This window comes from Carcharhinus amblyrhynchos, chromosome 1, assembly GCF_965287045.1.
Source record: "Carcharhinus amblyrhynchos chromosome 1, sCarAmb.v2.hapA, whole genome shotgun sequence".
NCBI lineage: Eukaryota > Metazoa > Chordata > Chondrichthyes > Carcharhiniformes > Carcharhinidae > Carcharhinus > Carcharhinus amblyrhynchos.
The window spans coordinates 164,447,378-164,466,313 of NC_137324.1; the positions used below are offsets into that span (position 1 = coordinate 164,447,378).

Here is an 18,936-nt window from a genome sequence, read left to right on the forward strand (position 1 = left end):
AGTGTAGTCCTGAAGGAGTGCTTAGCTGTTGAAGGTAACTTCTTTCAAATGAGGTACTAAATGGAGGCACCCCCCCCCCCCCCCACTTCCCAAAAGCCTGCTTGGTAGATGTACAAGATCCTTGGGAATATTTCTAAGAAGTGCAAGGAATTCTTCCCAGGTTCTGAGCAATATTTATCCATCAACCAATATCGCTGAAACGGATTATCTGGTTGTTTTCACATTGATTTTTTGGGCTTTGTTGAGCACACAGGCTGCGGAGTTCCCATGTTACAAGAGTGAATAGGCTTCAAAAGTACTTAATTGGATATGAAAAGCATTGCAAAATCCTGACATTGTCAAATGCACAATATGAAGACTTTTTTTTCTTCCTATTTCCATCACACCCCTAATTCTGGGGTTGATTTTCTGGCTCAGGCCCTTTACGTTTGGAGACTTTTGCGAACGGGCCGCAATGCAATTTGCAATGGGGAGAACCCACTTTGAACTTCACCTCGCCCCTGCCGCGCGACATAATCTGGGTGTAAACCTGAGTAACATACTTAAATCAATCCTAATTAAGATATTCAGATTTATCTTGAGACCAACTCACTGGGCACAACGTGAAGCCGAGGGGGACAAAAAACAGGAAATGCTGGAGAATCTTAGCAGGTCCGGTGGCATCTGTGGAGAGAGAATGGAGCCAGTGTTTTAAGTTTGGATGACGTTTTGTTAGGTGATGTCACACCTGCTGAAATTTTCCAGCATTTTCAGTTTTGGTTTCAGATTTCGGCATCCGTAGTAATTTGCCTTCATCTTAGTGAAGCTGATGGGTGTCACTACTGGTCCCCAGAAATGAAGACCAGATGTGATGACCACGTCGCGGGATGGCGGCTCAGAGGCCATTGATGCTGCCGGGTGGTCAGGGTCAATGAAGTTACTGTGAAAATCCCTTAGTGTCCTTTCAATGTTCTCGTATTTGCGGGGAACTGAATGCACAATATTACTATGGGATTGAATAACAAGTCAACTTGATGTGCTTACATCTTGCCAAATTAAATTAGGAATCAGTCAGTACTCAATCTAATTCTGGTGTTTATGGGAGTTATTGTTGCATTGACAGTTGTATATTTGTTTAGTTACAGAGCTGAAGGCCGTATCACAGAAAAATCAGTATCATCCTTTGACTTCGGCAGCATCAGACGGCATGTGGAGCCAATCATTGCTCTCCTCACTCGTGTCCTGGACCAAACCATTCGAATCATTAATAAGAGGAATGGCAACACCGCCCCCACCAAAGGTGAGTACAGAAGCATGTCTAAAACCCTGCATTGATCAGGGAAAGGGTGCTTAATTTTAATATAACTTGCAAATGGTCCTTTTACTGGGGCTATGTTTGAGGGGGGGTGGGGGGGGGGGGCGGCGCCAGTCTGATAGTTTGCAAATTGCAGCAAAGCTTCCTGGTTCCAGGAGAAATACTTGGTCCCCATTCACTAGAGACGATTTAGAACTTGTGCATTGAACCAACTTGGGCAAATCCCATTACATTTCAAATTTTCCCTATTTCTGATAGGAGGTCACAGACACTCTGTTTTTCTCCATACAGGTGCTGTTAGACCTGAATATTTCCAGCATTCTCTGTTTTTATATCAAGTGAGCTATTTGTTTGAGGGTGAAATGATTGGCAGCACTGAAGTAATAAATAGTTTCCCCTCCCGATTTGGTCTTTGATGTTTTCATTTATCATAGATCTTGATCTGTTTTCACAATAAGGTGTTACTGATACACCCTAATTTGCTCATTTTCTTAATTATCCTCATAGTTGTCTCTTCATAATTGTAACAGGAAGCGGCATATCTAGGGTGGGGAGGGTGAATAGCATTCAGATGGGAAGTGCCACTTGTCTAGATCCTGCTTGACAAGGATTTTGTTCATCTGAATATTTGGAATTTTTTTTTTCTTGGTTCCACCTTACTCCTGTTTTTGGCACCATACCTTTACCCTTCAGCCTGGAACTGTCAGACTGCTGAACTGTGTAGACACCATCCACGGTTCTATGATCGAGAATAGAAAACACTTAAAGGTTTGGTAATACTTGACTGCAAGCAACCCCTTGCAATTAAATTTATTTTCTTCTCTGTAATTTCTGATCAAAGCATCATGGTTTTTTTGTTTCAAAGTATAGGTAACATGAGACTGCAGGACAATGTTAATCCCCTTTGTGTAAAAGCTTTGAGCAAAATATTTTCTATTTACGGTTTAATATGTCACAAAAAGTGTTGGGTGGAGATGTTTTACCTTCCCTGCATGTTCTGATTCAACTTTTTTTTTTGTCAGCTAGTTCTGCTTTTAAGATTCAGCAATGGTATTACAAACTAAAAACGCTATCTTATCGAATGCCCATCAAATTAATTTATTGTAACATATCCTCTAGAAGCATTCAAAGAATTGTTATATATTGTTAAAATATGACTCACGTGATGAGTTTAGTACTTAATCTACTGTAGGGAATATTATGCAGCGAAACTGAAGTTTAGTATTTGAATGGTTTGTGTTCCTTGAGCAGTCGTTCCCCCACTTCAGTGCTGACAGATGATGTGCCAGAGTAACTTAAGGTATGATAATAAAATCAGAAGGAGGGAAAATCAGTCCAAAGAACAATCTGGAAAATAAGTTGTCAGTATTTTGATACTTCATAGAAACGAAGGAACGTTAATATACAAATTGGAATGTATTAAAACACTGGGCTGAGTATTATGCAGCCCCACCAGGTGTCTTTTAGGCGGAAGAGGGGCACATAAAATAGGGCGAGCAACCATGCCACCACTGCCCACTCCTGAACTCGCCCCCCCCCCCGCCCCCCGTTATGGAGGGGTGGCAAAATTGGCAGCCTGCCCATTGTATTCAAATAAATAATCAAAGGTCAATTGGGTTTATCAAGCCACTTAACCCTGGTAGTATTCTGCCCTCGGCATAAAATGTTTGGTGTGGGCAGCTTGGCAAGGGTGGGCAGCCTGATCTTTATTTTGTTTAAGATGTTCTTCAATAGGTGGGAAGGATGGAGGGTTCACTCTTTGCTAATCAGTCTACCTACCGCCCCCCCCCCAACACTTCCTATCTGTCTGCAGCCTTAAGCTCAATGCCACTTCCCCCCCCTCCCCTCCCCTCCACCCCCAACCCCAATTCCAACATCTCCTGACCCACCCAAACCCTCCCCTCCTGTGATCCTGGACTTACTTGCTTCAGGGTCCTTCTTCCCCTGGAATCCTGGCAGTCGACACAGATGCACTCATATTGCTGTCAGCACTCATGTCGCTGTTGGCTAATTGGATTGGCTGACAGCTCCAGTGGGCAGGACATTCTCCCCAGTGAGGGGCAGATGGCCCTCGTTTAGCCTTCTGCATGGCTGTGGGTTGGTATGGAGCATGTCAGTTCAAATTTTCTTCAGGGCATTGGGGGGAGGGGGGATCAGTTGCGAGATGCGCCCCCCCCCCCCCCCCCACCCTTGCATTATTCGTCTCTCTGTTTGGATACCAAGAAACAAATTAAAACTGCTTCAGGATATCTATTATTTCATTTCAATTGTAATTGTTTTCAGATTAAAGACAGATTCTTACATATCTTGGCACAGTGTTTGGGAATATAGCTTACATCAGGCTAAGGTTGTGTTTTCCTGACTTGTACTCCTTGCAGTCGCTGCGTTTGTTGGGAGCCCGGGATTACACAATCAACTTCTTATGTGATAGAGTTGAAGGGACTGAGTCCTCACTGGATGTATGCTGATGGTGTAGGAGCTAGTGCTAGTGTTGCCATTTAGCTAACTGCTCTTGTTACCAGTCACTGTAATGTATCTTGCATTTCCAACAGCACAGAAACAAGGAAGAGACTGCAGCTTCTACACCTTTCAACTTGACTTTTCAGAAATGTGCTGAGGTGAGTTTTTTGCTACCTTCTGTACCACGAAAAAAGCTGCTGAAGCTAACAGCAATTATATTTACAGTGTGTTGTGTTCAAATATCCTAATGATTGAAACATTCACACATGGTTGGGGGGAGGCAATGTAGTGGTTTGTGGTATTGTCACTGGACTAGTAATCTAGTGAGCCAAGGTAAAGGTTCATATCCCACCAAGGCAGCTGCTAAGTCTAATGATGTGCTTTAGGGAAGGAAATCTGCCGTCCTTACCTGGCCTGGCCTACATGTGACTCCAGATCCACAGCGACACGGTAGCACAGTGGTTAGCACTGCTCCATTACAACGGCAGTGACCTGGGTTCGAATTTTGGCTTGGGTCACTTTCTGTGCGGAGTCTGCTTGGTCTTCTCATGTCAGCGTGAGTTTCCTGTGGATCCTTCCACAGTCCAAAAGATGTGCTGTGGTTAGGTGCGTTGACCATGCTAAATTCTCCATCAGTGTACCCGAACAGGAGCTGGAGTGTGACGACCAGGATGATTTTCAGAATAACTTAATTGCAGTGTTAATATGACCCTACTTGTGACACTAATAAATAAACTTTAACTTACATAGCAATGTGATTAACTCTTAAATATCCAGTCAAAGGCAATTAGGGATGGGCAATAAGTATTGGGAGAAAAATGAATAAATGAATCTATTTATGGATCCAACTTCCAGCTGGAACAATGTTAAACAAGTTAATAGTTGAGAGATTGATATTGTAGTCCGTGAGGAAAATGAACAAGTTGTATGACAAAATATTGGTGAATGTATGTATGCATATGCTACGATCGAACAAAAATATAAAATAGAAATGAAAACATTGGAAATACACAAGCAGTTCATCAGAACTTGGAGAAAATAACTATTTATATGAGGCTTTGCCACCCAGATCAAATTATCGATTCTGTCCTTACCTGTGCTGAGTCCACAGTTAGGGTACTTCACAGCCTTTGAGTTACCAAATTGAGAATTGTGACCAGTTTCCACTATTGATCTCAAACCAGTGATTGCAGCTGCTTCAAATGTGTGAACGTCAGACTTTGTTGTGAGGCCTTTTATGATTGAACAGCTTAGCAGCTTTCACCATCTAAGTGCAAAATTGTTGTCATCACACCATCTCACCAGATTCTCATTCTCTTTCTTGTACTCTGTCTCATCATTGTTTGAGATCTGACCCACTACGGTGGTGTCGTGAGCAAACTTGAAAATTGAGTTGGTGGGGAATTTGGCCACACAGTCTTAGGTATATAAGGAATGTAGTAAGGGGCTGAGGAAAGAGTCTTGTGAAACACCGGTGTTGAGGATGATCGTGAAGGAGATGCTGTTGCCTATGTTTACTGATTACGAGCTATGGGTTAGGAGGTCTCGGATCCAGTTGCAGAGCGGGGAGCTGAGATCCAGGCACAGAGTTTGAAGATGAGTTTTGTAGGAATAATGATGTTGAAGGCTGAGCTGTAGTCAATAAATAGGAGTCTGACATAGATGTCCTTGTTATCTAGATGTTCCAGGGTTGAGTGTAGGGCCATGGTGATGGTGTTTGCTGTGGACCTGTTGCGGCTGTAGGCAAACTGTAGTGGATCCAGGCAGCCTGGGAGACCGGAATTGATTTGTGCCATCAAGAATGTGACTCAAAATAATAGGCAAGAGGATTAAAAGTGATGTGAGGAAACATTTGCGCACCCAGATAGAGGTTGGAACCTCAAACAAATTTCCTGAGAGGGTAGTGGAGGCTGGTTTGACTATTGTCCAAAAAGAGAGAATAAACAAGGTTATGGGGATAAGGCAGGAGAATGGAACTAACTAGAATGCTGTTTCAGAGAGCCAGTGCAGACTCAATGGGCTGAATGGGTCTCCTTCGCACTGTAAAGACTCTGTGATTAGAAATGCAAATGCTATACTTATAAGATTTATAGCTAATTATAGAAAGACTACGCCCAAACTATATGTAGGAAATCAGTTGTGTCTAAAAAAAGTTTTGTAAAGACTGGATAAAATTTGTGTGTAAGAAGTAGGTCAGATTCTGTGATAAATAAGATAGACAAACACAGGAGAATGCATCCATGAGGCATTCCTTCATCAGGTTTGTTTAATACAACATGAGCTTTCTCTCTAAAGCTGTGATAATACAGAAGAGCAATGCTTTATGGATACTTACAGAAAGAAAATATAAAGAACTTTTAATGCAGAATTTTGTTGCTGGTATTGGAACTTAAAAGTACAGCTGACATGTGCTGCATGGCGTAAGTTGAGACTTGTTTTATTTACATGAAGATCTTCCATTTTCAGTGAAGAATTATTAGCTAATTGTGCCCTCTAGTGTGCTCACTGTCTCTCTGCACACACATCGGAGTTTCACAAATGACAAAATATTGCTGAGAAGTTTGTTGTTGTTCCTCTTCCCATACCACTAAGGGACAATTTAGCATGGCCAATCCACCTAACCAGCACATCCTTGGACTGGGAGGAAACTGGAGCACCCTGAGGAAACCCACACAGATACAGGGAGAACATGCAGGCTCCACACAGGCATTGATCCAAGCCCGGAATCGAACCCGGTTCCCTGGCGCTGTGAGGCAGCACTGCTAACCACTGTGCCACTGTGCTATCCTCTGTTGCTGTCAGTGAGACCTGGGCTCTGCACAGTTTAAACAGACAGATAAAGGCTAAAATTCTTCAGCCGTACATGCCGGCGGGATTCTGTCATTGCGCTAGCGGAGCATCTCCTGCTACAGATTTCCTAAAGGCGTGGGGTGGCATCAGTAGGAATTCCCATTGATAACAGTGGAACCAGAAGATGCTGCTGCCAGCAAACAGTGCACCATCTCCTGCCGCTAAAGAGAACGCTGAGGGAAGGCCAGAGGATCACACCCAAAAATAGGAAATAATATACTTGGTTTAATGTCTCATGGGAGTGGGTGGGGGGCTGGTTAGCTCAGTTGGCTAGACAGTTAACGTGTGGTTCAGAATAACACTAACAGCTCAGGGGGTTCAATCCCCATTACAGCTGATGTAGCTTTGGGGTTGTCTGCTGCCCTGCTCCATCACAAAGCTACAGCGCAAGCTGTGGTTTGGCCACACTCAAACGATCCAGGAGAGAAATGTCTCATCAGAGAGATGGTCTTCTCCTCTTTTATCAATAGACGGCTTACAGCCATGGTGCAATTTGTTTTTAAATGCTATGATATCCAGAACTAATGATGTTTTTGGGGTGGTGTTGAAGGCGCGTGGGCTGAACTTTACATGTCCCCAACAGGTGTGTTCCCCATGGGGAGAGAGGGATGAGAGTAGGTAAATGGGGTGGGTCCCCAACATTCTGCTCACCGCCAAGCTCACCCTTCTAATGCATGTGGGGGGGAGTGTGGGGTTGGGGGTGTTGCATGCGGGTGCCAGAATTGTAATCCAAATTTTACATGCAACACCACCAATTAAAGGTCAATCAGGCTTGTAATCATGCAGGGCAGGAATGGGGAGCTCAATTTTAAAAACTAATTGTTTATGAAGCATGAGAAGGGTGGGCAAGAGTCACCCTTCGCGGGCTTCCCTTTGCCTATCCGTAGAATTATAGAATCCTGACAGTGCAGAAGAAGGTGACTCACCTGATGAAGGAGCAGAGTTCCAAAAGCTCATGCTACCAAATAAACCTGCTGGACTTTAACCTGGTGTTGTAAGACTTCTTACTATGCCTATCCCGGTCCAATGCCGGCATCTCCACACTTTGTCTGTATAGTGCGCAAGAAACAATACTTTTCACTGTATATTAATACATTTGATAATAATAAATCAAATCAGATCAAAAAATCCACACAGACACGGGGAAAATGTGCAAACACCACTCAGGCTGGCACTCAAGGCCAGCATCAAACCCAGGCCCCTGACGCTGTGAGACAGCAGTGCTAACCACTGTGCCACCCCCTTTCTTTCAACCCAATTCCCTCCTTTAAACTCCCCCTCACCCACTGCCCCCTCTCTCTAACCTACCAAATCCTCCTGGCCCAAGACCCCAAAACTAGCTGCTCCAGGGATTCAGGACCTTGGGGTCCTTCCTCTCTTCACCAGCAGTCCTGGATGCAACCACTGACACTTTCCTGCCACTGCTGGAAATGATGGAGCTGCTGGCAGGGTGGGATGTGGGGTGTAGGTCCCACACGGCCCTCATTAATCATCCCTGCGGCACTTTATGGCTGCAAGGGCAGGTCTGCTGGGAACCAATGTGAGGAGGGGACGGGGAGGCATGCTGTTTGCACCATGTATCATTCAGCTCCTAGTAATTTGGAAGTTTAGCGGAGCAGTCAAGTTCTGTTGATGTAGTACAATATTCTGACCAAGAGATGGTGCATTATCCTTTATATTGGAATACAAAATGTTAAATTTCACTGAAGAATCCAACCACTGGGTGGCACATGGTTTATTATAACCTACAAATTAGGAGCAGGAGGGGGCCATTTGGCCCTTCAAGCCTGATCTGCTATTTGATTGATCTGATTTTGATTGCAACTCTACTTTCCTCTCTACTCACTATAATCTTTGATTCCCTTGCAACTCAAAAATCTATTGAACTGAGCCATAAGAATATTCAATGACACAGCTTCCACTGCTCTCTGGGGAAGAGAATTCCACAGACTAGTGACCTTCAGAGAGAAGAAGTTTCTCGTCTCCATTTTAATATATATAGATTGTGTTCTACTTATAGAATAATATGAAATTTGGCACAGATGGAGTATTTACTGTCTCTTTAACATGATAAATCTTTTGTAATTGAATTTCCCAGCCTGCTCCCTTTTTTAAATTGCTCCTTTTGACATATTTATTTGATCTGTTTTTAAATGATATTGGACTAGCTATTGGAAAATGCATTTACCTTTTGAATCATAGAGGATAGAATCTTAGGGCAGCATTGTGGCACAGTCTCACAGCACCAGGGAACCGGGTTCAATTCTGGCCTCAGGTGATTGTCTGTGTGGAGTTTGCACGTTCTCCCCGTGTCTGCGTGGGTTTCCTCTGGGTGATCCGGTTTCCTTCCATGGTCCAAAGACATGCAGGTTAGGTGGATTGGCCATGCTAAATTGCCCCTTAGTGTCAGGGGGATTAGCAGGATAAATACATGGGGGATGGGGCCTGGGTGGGAATCCTGTTGGTGTAGGCTCAACGGGCTGAATGGCCTCCTCTGCAAGGTGGGGATTCCGTTAACTGATGCTGCCGTGGTTTTAAAACAGGTGCCTTTGTGTCCAATGTGGCAGGCATCATGTTCACACTCGTGCTGCGTTGGAAGTGTATCACCTGATGAAGAATTCAGTAGAAGCATTCAAGGTCTGTGCTTTAAATCAACAATAATGCTTTTGTGTGCAAGGCGCAGTTCCTGGTTGAGGCCCTGTTTCCAAAATAGGGCTACCCTGAATGCTGCCCCTTAAAGGGATGACTGAAGGCTATCAATAAGTCATAGGAAACAAAAATTGGGAGAGGCATTTAATAGGGAACCCTAACACCTTGCCCGAAATCCAAAATCACTTCCATCAGCCTTTATATGGAAAGTTAATGGCATTGCATGTAACTGACCTAAACTTTTGTTACATAGGTACATGCATGGTTTACATATATGAATCGAATGCATGCAATAATACACTATTCTCTTTCACAGGTGGCTGGAAAAAATGCATCCCAGATTGTGACTGTGAAGCTAATAATACGCAGTTTGGCTGCGCCGTCCACATTTAACATTTCACAGCTTAATATCCGAGATACGATTAGTGGACTAAGCATTCAGAGTAACATGGGGCAGGAAACTGAAGTGGGATTCCAGACATACACCAAAGAATCTCTTCAAGGTATGGTGCTCCTCGGTGTTTACATACAATGTATCAAGTCATGCTACAACTTCAGCGATAAAATTGAATATATCGTAGATACTTATTTGTATTTAATTATGTGCGTGTCATTGAAACATAGTAGATCTTCTACTTTGTGTTTTATCATTTGCTCAATCAATCTATTAAAGTGCTGCTGTAATTTGCTGTTTAGTAGTGTCTCATTAACTTTTAACTGATAAATCAACTGCTTTAGAAAATCCATAGTATGAAGGTTGCACTCCGGCCTCTCTAATACAAACTGCTTCATGGAATAGAATCCCTACAGTGCAGAAGGAGGCCATTCAGCCCATCAAGTCTGCACCGACTACAATCTCACCCCAGGCTCGATTCCCATAACCCAATGCATTTACAGGAGCTAGCCCCGCAAATGCTAAGGAGCAATTTAGCATGGCCAATTCACCAAACCCATACATCTTTGGATGGTGGGAAGAAACCGGAGCACCCGGAGGAAACCAATGCAAGCATGGGGAGAATATGCAAATTCCACACAGATAGTGAGTGACCCAAGCCAGGAATCAAATCTGGGTCCTGGTGCTGTGAGCCAGCAGTGCTAACCACTGTGCTACCGTGCCGCCCATCATACTTGCCTATGATGGTCTCAGTGATTGAATGTGATAGTTGTGTTGATCCTACGTGAGGTTTGTATTTACTTTCCCTTACAAAATGAAGCTGCAAGATCAATATTTATTGCCCATCATCCCGAAGCAGTGAATGGAGTTTTGGCTGAGTGCTAAATTCTCTGTTCTCGCTGGCAGGATGAATGAGATTGGAGAATCCTGGACACACTCTAGATTGCCGTTGAAGAGTGGGCAGTTGGGTGAAGCATCAGAGGTTGGTGGCCTATGTCTATGGCAAAGAAGGACAACTAGCCTTGCCTTAATGATAATCAACTTGCTTGTTAGTTGGAAGCACTTAATTTCGTTTTGACATTTGAAATCATTTGTGGAATGTCATATTATGGGCAGGATTTTCCGCACCCTCTGCAGAATGTTTTATGGAGGCGACTGGTGGTGGGATCTTCTAGGCCGCTATCAATGGGATTTCCTGTTTTTGGCACCCTGTACCTCTGAGGATCCCGTGGTGGGGGATCACTGTCAGTGGGAATGAGCAAAACGATCTCACCTTTTACTTCAGAGACCATTGTGAGAATCCAAGGTTAAACTGACAGGAAGGGCTCCAAAAACCTTTCTAGGCGCTTGTACTAAAATATCCATTTCATCTTTTGTTTGCCAGCTGGTGAATATTACGCAATAAGTTATACTGCAGTATTAAATGCCGAAGAGTCCCAGGACTGGAGGAATATTTCATTACCTGCCTACCTCAACTTTGGCAATGTCTCACAGGTATTCTGCTTAAAGATTATTTCATCTTCTACCTGATTAATAAATAAGGTTCTTCACCCTGATGCTGTTGGTGGATCTTGTTGATACCAGGTACTTTTCTAGAGGGAAGAACAGTACATCTGAGAGAGAACCCCTTTAGGATATTGATCTGGTGATTTACTGATAGGTTTTGCACTAGGCAGAGGTTTATTCCAAGATGTGGCAACTGGTGGGCATGAAAGGTTATTTATTAAATTAAGTCTAATTTGTTTGTGGTTTTTGTACCGAATACCTTTCTAACTCTATACTAACCTATGTGCCCTCTTATTTAAGAAACTTGCATGTTTGCCTTCATTATTTTCTTCAGGAGAATAGCTTGAACTCCTTTAGTCTCTTGCCGAAAGCTTGATGTTCCAGTGCCTGTAACGAGCTTTGGAGTTGTTACGGGCTTTGATATCAACCTTATAATTGTTCACAACTTTACCCTTCAAGTTCTCCTAAACAGCTGTCTTAATACTATATAGCAAGATTCCTGGAAAGTCACAGGCCACTGCCGGACTACCCAGAGCCCAGAATTTAGGAATACACAAGCAGTTAGAGTTTCAAATTTGATTACAAGCAATTAACATATACTAATCAAGTTATAGGAGTTTCTCTATCTACTTATTCATAATTTACAGATATTAAAACCAATCACAGTCACCTCACTTTGACCCAAGAACTATGCTTAATTATAATATCCAATCAGTGTAAAGACTTAATCATGTTAGCTAACCTAATCCATCATAATTGCAAGTTATCGGTGATGACCTAGTTTGTGATGGTGACTGTGGCTATCGCTCCATTCTTTCAGTTCCAAATATCTGATTTAATGAATTCTCTCAGACTAAAGGCCTTGGTGTATATCTGCGAAGACTTTTATAAAAGGCCTTTGATTCTCTTATAGTAGCTTATTTGATTTTTAAACTTGTGATTATTAACCTTTTTCAGGAGTCCTCAATTGAACACTTCTTACTGCACTACCTTAGAACATTTCCCTTTCATTTTTAGAATCTAGGCACAGATAGCTAATGCGTACACCGTTAGAGTCTTCTCACTCAAAAAAATTTGTCATGCCTTCCACGCAAGAACAATACTATAGACACACTCATCGCATTTACCATGAATCTGTTGTAAATACAGGAGTGAGAAGGTCATGTTGAACTTGTAGAAGATAGGCCTCATCTGGAGTACTGTGTTACATTTTGAGTGGCTGACTTGAGGACATGTGAAGGCATGGGCAAGAGTACAGAGGAGATGCACAAAAGTGATCCAGTGACAAATAATTGTAGCTGAGGATAGATTGGAGAGATTGGGACTGTTTTCCTTGGAGAAAACAAGGCTGAGAAGAAACTTAATGGATGGAGATATTCAAGATCCCGACAGGTGTAGACAGGGTGAATAGTGAGAAATTGTTCCCTCTCGAGAGTACATCAAGAACTAAAGGGCACAGATTCAAAATAATGGGCAAAAGGAGTAAAAATGTGAGGAAAGGTTCTTCACTCAGGGTGACTGGAGTGTGGAATGAACTTCCTGATAGGGTGGGTGGAAATAGGTTTAATCGAGGTATTCAAAAGGGAATTGCTAGTTGAAAATTAGTAATCTGCAAAGTTACAGGGATAAGGCACAGGAGTGTGACGAGATAGGAAGCTCTTTCAGAGGGCCTGTGCAGGTTCGATGGGCTGGCTGACCTTCTGCAGTGTACTGATTGCAGGATTCTGAAATAGTGAGAGTCCTCTGGGAGAAAAAAATTCCTCCATCCTGACTTCTAATTTATTTTCAACTTTATCATAGCCTCCGTTTAGAAATAATATTCAAATATGTTCCATTCAATATTCTATCATTGTAAACAGCTCAATCATATCACCTCCCTCAGGCCTGTTTCCTCAAATAATCGAACTCAATAACAAAGAAATGTAAATTCATGTCTCGTTCTTGTATTTTCTCAGAGCTTCAAATCCATCACTCTGTAAGGAGCAAATGCTATAACAATGAAGGCAAACAGAAGTCATATTAATGCAAATGTGGTCCTGTCAGTGTTTCTTTTATTAATGTAGCAATACTTGTGTGAACCCCAACACTTTCCCTATGACGACCTCAAATTTGTTGTGCACCTTTAGAAGTGGGAAATAAACTCTCTCAATCCTGTTTATTACTTTGAGTGGGCACTCATGCATGCATTGGAGAAGCTGTGAGCTGCCTGGCACCATGTAGCTAACCATAGAATCCCTACCATGCAGAGAGAGGCCATCCAGACCATTGAGACTGCAATTCTAAAGGGCTTCCATCCAGGCCCTCCTCTTTGTCTTATCCCCATAACCCCGCACGTTTACTATAGCTAAACCACCTGGCATACACACTTTTGAATACTAAGGGGCAATTTAGCATGGCCAATCCACCTAATCTGCACTTCTTTGGACTGTGGGAGGAAACCGGGGCACCTGGAGGAAACTCGCACTGACAAGAGGAGAATGTGCAAACGCCACACAGACAAGTCACCCAAGGCTGGAATGGAACTTGGGTCCTTGGTGCTGTGACACTGTAGTTATTCCCTTTAATTACCAGCCATCGTTCAAAAGACTCTTTGTTTATTTATTTACACCATGTATTTTATTTACATCGATGTGTAACCGAGTAATCGCCAACTTATTTCTTTGTTTATGCATAATACTTACACTGGATTGGAAATTACCACAGGTAATTATTGTATATGACCTGATCTTGTTTGTAGTTGTTGCTGTTGAATCTTGCCAAACTGTAACATAAGATCAATAAAATCTATAATCATGTCTCGCAGGATGGTTATATTCAGGTCGCACCCCTGGTGGCAGACTTCACACTGACTAAGGAAGCAGTTGTTCAGGTAAATTGATTATGCTTTGCAGGCTTGATTACCATGTGTTGAAGTGCTATTATTTAAAGGCTTGCTTTGACTGTACATGTGGCAATCCTGCTATTGATATACGGGTTTGCAAAATCTGCACATTGCACAATCTGCCGATATAATTAAATTAATTCAGGTCTGGGAATTAAGTAATAGAATGGGTTTGTGCATTATCATTTTCACCTCTGAGGGAAAATATGTCATCCAGCCCTGCTTGGTTGAATTGTTAGCTTTATGAATCCTGCGTAAAATTAATCTGGGGACTTCTAATCCAGTGGTAGTAGCTCTGTTGAACTGACTAGAATATTGGATAGAATTTAATACCCTCCCCAAAAGCAGTGGCATGGATTTAATCGGGCAGTGCGAGCACCCCAGTGCCTTCCCACTTTTGCCCCAATTAAGGCTGAGGCAGGAAGGCTTGTGGATGCCCCACCACCAATTCAGAATTGTAAGTGGGCAATTGTTTCCAGGCGGGAAGCCCAAGATGCAAATCCTGTCAAGGTTGCTAGCAGGATTTGGGGGTGGGGGTCCCTCGTTCAAAGGCACTTGCTGCCTCATTAAGGTACTAGACATCAGGAAGCACCCTCCACCTCTCCTCCAACCTCCATCTTACGCTTATTTACATGTGCCGCGGACCCGCTAGTGATCCCGGGCTTCCGATGCATTCATTGTTAGTGAAAGCCACTGCTCCTGCACTAATTGTTGAGTGGTACACAACTGTTGGTCTCTATTGACTGGCAGCCCTTGGGGGTGGGAGGTGGGACTTCCACCCAGTAGGCCCCTGACTGCTGATATCCAATTAAGTGTCTGATTAGCATTTGATTCAATGGGCCTCCCTGAAAAGAGATGACTCAGAGCTCTCACCAGCTCTCTAGCCAGCAGGTACATCTTCATCACCTCCCTTAAATTGTTCTTTGTCCATCATCATCGATGAGGACCATGACACCATGAGTCATTTTGAGGCTGATTGCGGTGTGCCCGAAGATGACTGAACAGGCCAATTTGGGCATGAAATGTCCTGGAACATATTGGACAAACTTGTGTAGGCACTGTAGTTGTTGCGCTGGTCGCTCTGGATTTGCGCAGCTTGCACTTAACTTGTGCTTCAGCAATGCACCTTGCTTCGTAAGGTTGACAGCCTTTGTGATGAGACAGCGCCAGTTGGGCGGTTTTGTGCCAGCATTTCCCAGGTGGTCATGTCTATGTCAAGCGACTTCAGGGAGGCCTTGAGTGTGACTTTGAAACGTTTCTTCTGCCCTCCATGTGAGCGCCTTCCAGCAGAGAGTTCCCCAAAAAGGAGCTGTTTGGATATGACTCGTCTGACATAAGGATGACGTGACCTGCCCACCGGGTCTGCTCTCTCATCAGCAGTGTGTGAACTGATGGTGGATTTGCTCCAGAGAGAACTTGAGTGTCTGGTACTTCGTCTTGCCATCTGATGCGTAATATTCTGTGAAGACAAGTCATGTGGAAATGATTGAGCTGTCTTGCATGCCTTCAATACACAGTCCACACTTCACAGGCATACAGGAGGGTAGTGAGTACCGTGGCGCTGTAGACCTTTAGTTTTGTTGCTGGGCTGATTCCTTGACATTCCCATAAAATGGAGCGCAGTCTATCGAAAGCAGAACTTGCCTTTGCTATTCTGCAGTTAACTTCTGTATCAATAGTTACTGTTTGGGAGAGGGTGATGCCAAAATAAGTGAACTGGTCCATTGCCTGTAGTTTCTGCCCTTTGATTGTGATTATGGGTTCTGTGTACAGTGCATGAGGAGCAGGCTGGTGCATGACTTTGGTCTTTTTAATGTTGATGTTGAGAGCAAAGTCATCACAAGCCATGGAAAATTTGTCCGTACTGACTTGCATCTCTGGCTCTAAGAGTTCTGTGATCAGAACTCTCCACTCACCTGACAAAGGAACAGCGTTCCGAAAGCTAGTGGCGTTTACTACCAAATAAACCTGTTGGACTTGAACCTGGTGTTGTGAGACTTCTTATTGTCTTAGCCAGTATACAGGGTGCAGTCATCGGCAAAGAGGAAGTCTCTGACCAGTCTCCTTCACTTTGGTAATAGCTTGAAGTCTCCTCAAGTTGAAGAGCTTCCCATCCACTCTTTACTTGAGGGTGATTCCAGCAACACTGTCATGGAAGGCACCATTCAGCATGGCAGCAAATATCGTGCTGAACAGTGTGGGTAAAAGCACACAGCCCTGTTTGACACCATTGGTGACTGGGAATGGCTCAGAGGATTCTCCGCCATCCAGTACTCTGGCCATCGTGGAATTGACGTACCATCTGAATGAATTTGGGGGGGCAGCCGAACTTTGACATGACCCTCCACAGGCCTTGTCGGCTTATAGTGTCGAAGACTTTCACAAAGTCAGCAAATTTGTGTAGAGCTCGTGATTCTGCTCCTGACACTAGGGAGATGTCTATCCGAGCATGTGAGACAGACTCTTCCCTTCAATACCACCCAGTGAAGGTGGCAATGTGGCTCAGAACCTGGTGTAGGAGGAAATACTTTTTTGAAGTTAAGACGGAGAAGATACACTTTACTTCCATTGCACATTGATGCAATCACTTCAATAAAGTCTCCAGGTTTTGACATTCTTCACCTTAAACAAAATAATTTATAATACGATTTGTCCTCGATTAGATATATTTTTGTTAAGATACCAAAGCAGAAACACAAAGTAGGTTATGAAGCCTGACTGGACTCCAGCAGCTTTTTTATTTTGCCATTAGTGTGAGGAGAAGGTATTTCACTCTAGATATGATTCTATTGACACACTAGGAATCTTCTTTCAAAACAAAGTTTATTTAATAATCCAGTTTAACTTTCAGAAGTGAATTTGTTTAACATTTTCCAAGTGAAATATGTAAACATGACAAGATCTTAACTGCTAACCTATCTCCATTTTTGGAGATTTTTGAACAACTCTGGAAAGAGAGACATCTGTCTTCTGACAGCCCAAATGGCAGCCTCCAGAGAAGAACAGACAGAAATGCATCTCTTCTTATGGAACCCAACTATAACTGATTGTAGATATAAAAAAAAAGTCTCTGCTGCAAGTTTAGCTTCTCCCATTCTCTGTCTCTGTCCATCAGCCTAATCAAAACCCTACTCTGAAACCCCAGGGAAAAAACCAAATGAACAAAAATACATTAACTCAGATTAAAGCAAATACATCCCTAGCGAAAATCAATAATTAGCCTGCATTCTGAGCATGTAAAACGAGCTGAATTTTAAACATGCCCCTCACAAAAAACATGATATAATACATTTCTTAAAGGCACAGTATCATCACACATACCTTATATTAACCCAGAATGTTAGAGTATAAAATAGATAGGGGATTTTCACAGTAACTTCACTGCAGTGTTAAGGTAAAGTAAACGTAATGTAAAGTTTGTTTATTAGTCACAAGTAAGGCTTACATTAACTATTGTAACTATTGTACAGTAACTACTGATAGGAAATAGAAGCAAACAAGACTTTACTCTTGTTTTTTTGGTGGAAAGTACACGGGGGCCTGCTATCAGAATGAAAAGTTATTTTGATTTATTTGTTTACTGGCTTTGCCAGCTAACCTGTCATTTTTTTTTAATCCTTTTTTTCCAGTTTTCTCCAAATCATGGCATCCACTTCCTTGGATTTATTGTTGCATTCATTGTTGCCTTTGCCTTGGTGTGTTCAGTTCTCATCATGGTCCATTTCATAAGAGTCAGAAATAGCCCTCTGCAGCAGGTCAGTGAACCATGAGGTTGTTTTATACTCGTGCTGTTTTAGTTTGGATTCCAGCACAATCTGTGTCCGTGAGTCAGCTGTTGGTGTTCATCCAGCTAAAATTGGGTTCCTTCTCTCTGTTACAAAATGGAGGACTTGTAATAAACTGGGCCCAATGATTCTGCTCCAGCATAGTTGACAGCGTAAGTGCCAGAAGCTGGTTCAACAGATGCCTTTTATTCCAGGATCTGATCAATTGGGCCAGTGGACTGACGAATGGTAGATGGAATTTAATTTAGATAATTGCGAGATGATGCATTTTTATAGATCGAACCAGGGCAGGACTTACTCGGGTAATGGTAGGACATTGGGGAGAGTTATAGAACAAAGAGGTCTTGGGATATAGGTTCATAGCTCCTTGAAAGTGGGGTCATAGGCGGACAGGGTAGTGAAGAAGGCATTTGGCATGCTTGGTTTCATTGGTCAGAACATTGAATACAGGAGTTGGGACATTTTGTTGAAGTTGTACAAGACATTGGTAAAGCCACACTTGGAATACTGTGTACAGTTCTAGTCACCCTATAATAGAAAGGATATTATTAAACTAGAAAGAGTGCAGAAAAGATTTATTAAGATGCTACTGGGACTTGATGGATTAAGCTATAAGGAGAGGCTGGATAGACTGGGAGTTTTTTCTCTGGAGCGTAGGAGGCTTAGGGGTGATCTTTTAGAGGTCTATAAAATAATGAAGGGCATAGATCTGCTAGATAGTCAATATCTTTTCCCAAAGGTAGCGGAGTTTAAAACTAGAGGTTTAAGGTGAGGGGGAGAGATACAAAAGAATCCAAAGGGGCAATTTATTCACACAGAGGCTGGTGAGTGTTTGGAACAAGCTACCAGAGATAGTAGTAGAGGCGGGTACAGTTTTGTCTTTTAAAAAGCATTTAGACACTTATCATTTGAGTGAGATGGATATAGAAGGATATGGGCCAAATGCAGTCAATTGGGACTAGCTTAGTGGTTTAAGAAAAAAGAACGGCATGGATAAGTTGGACTGAAGGGCCTGTTTCTGTGTTGCAAACCTCTGTGACTCCAAACAGTCACATGACGATTATTGTTACTCATCCATGAGGTAGAAGTGCATTTTGGCTGGTAATGGGAAAGCGGT

At 42.8% G+C, this 18,936-nt stretch overlaps 1 protein-coding gene across 1 annotated transcript in view; it reads left to right on the forward strand.

The window, feature by feature from the left end:
• LOC145347019 (limbin-like) overlaps nucleotides 1-18,936 on the forward strand; it is a 130,491-nt gene that overhangs the window by 5,905 nt on the left and 105,650 nt on the right. Inside the window, exons 3-8 of the mRNA XM_080194915.1 lie at nucleotides 1,119-1,279; nucleotides 3,847-3,912; nucleotides 9,570-9,756; nucleotides 11,032-11,141; nucleotides 13,957-14,022; nucleotides 17,664-17,789. Coding sequence (XP_080051041.1) covers nucleotides 1,119-1,279; nucleotides 3,847-3,912; nucleotides 9,570-9,756; nucleotides 11,032-11,141; nucleotides 13,957-14,022; nucleotides 17,664-17,789 — 716 coding nt within the window. The remainder of the gene's footprint in view (nucleotides 1-1,118; nucleotides 1,280-3,846; nucleotides 3,913-9,569; nucleotides 9,757-11,031; nucleotides 11,142-13,956; nucleotides 14,023-17,663; nucleotides 17,790-18,936) is intronic.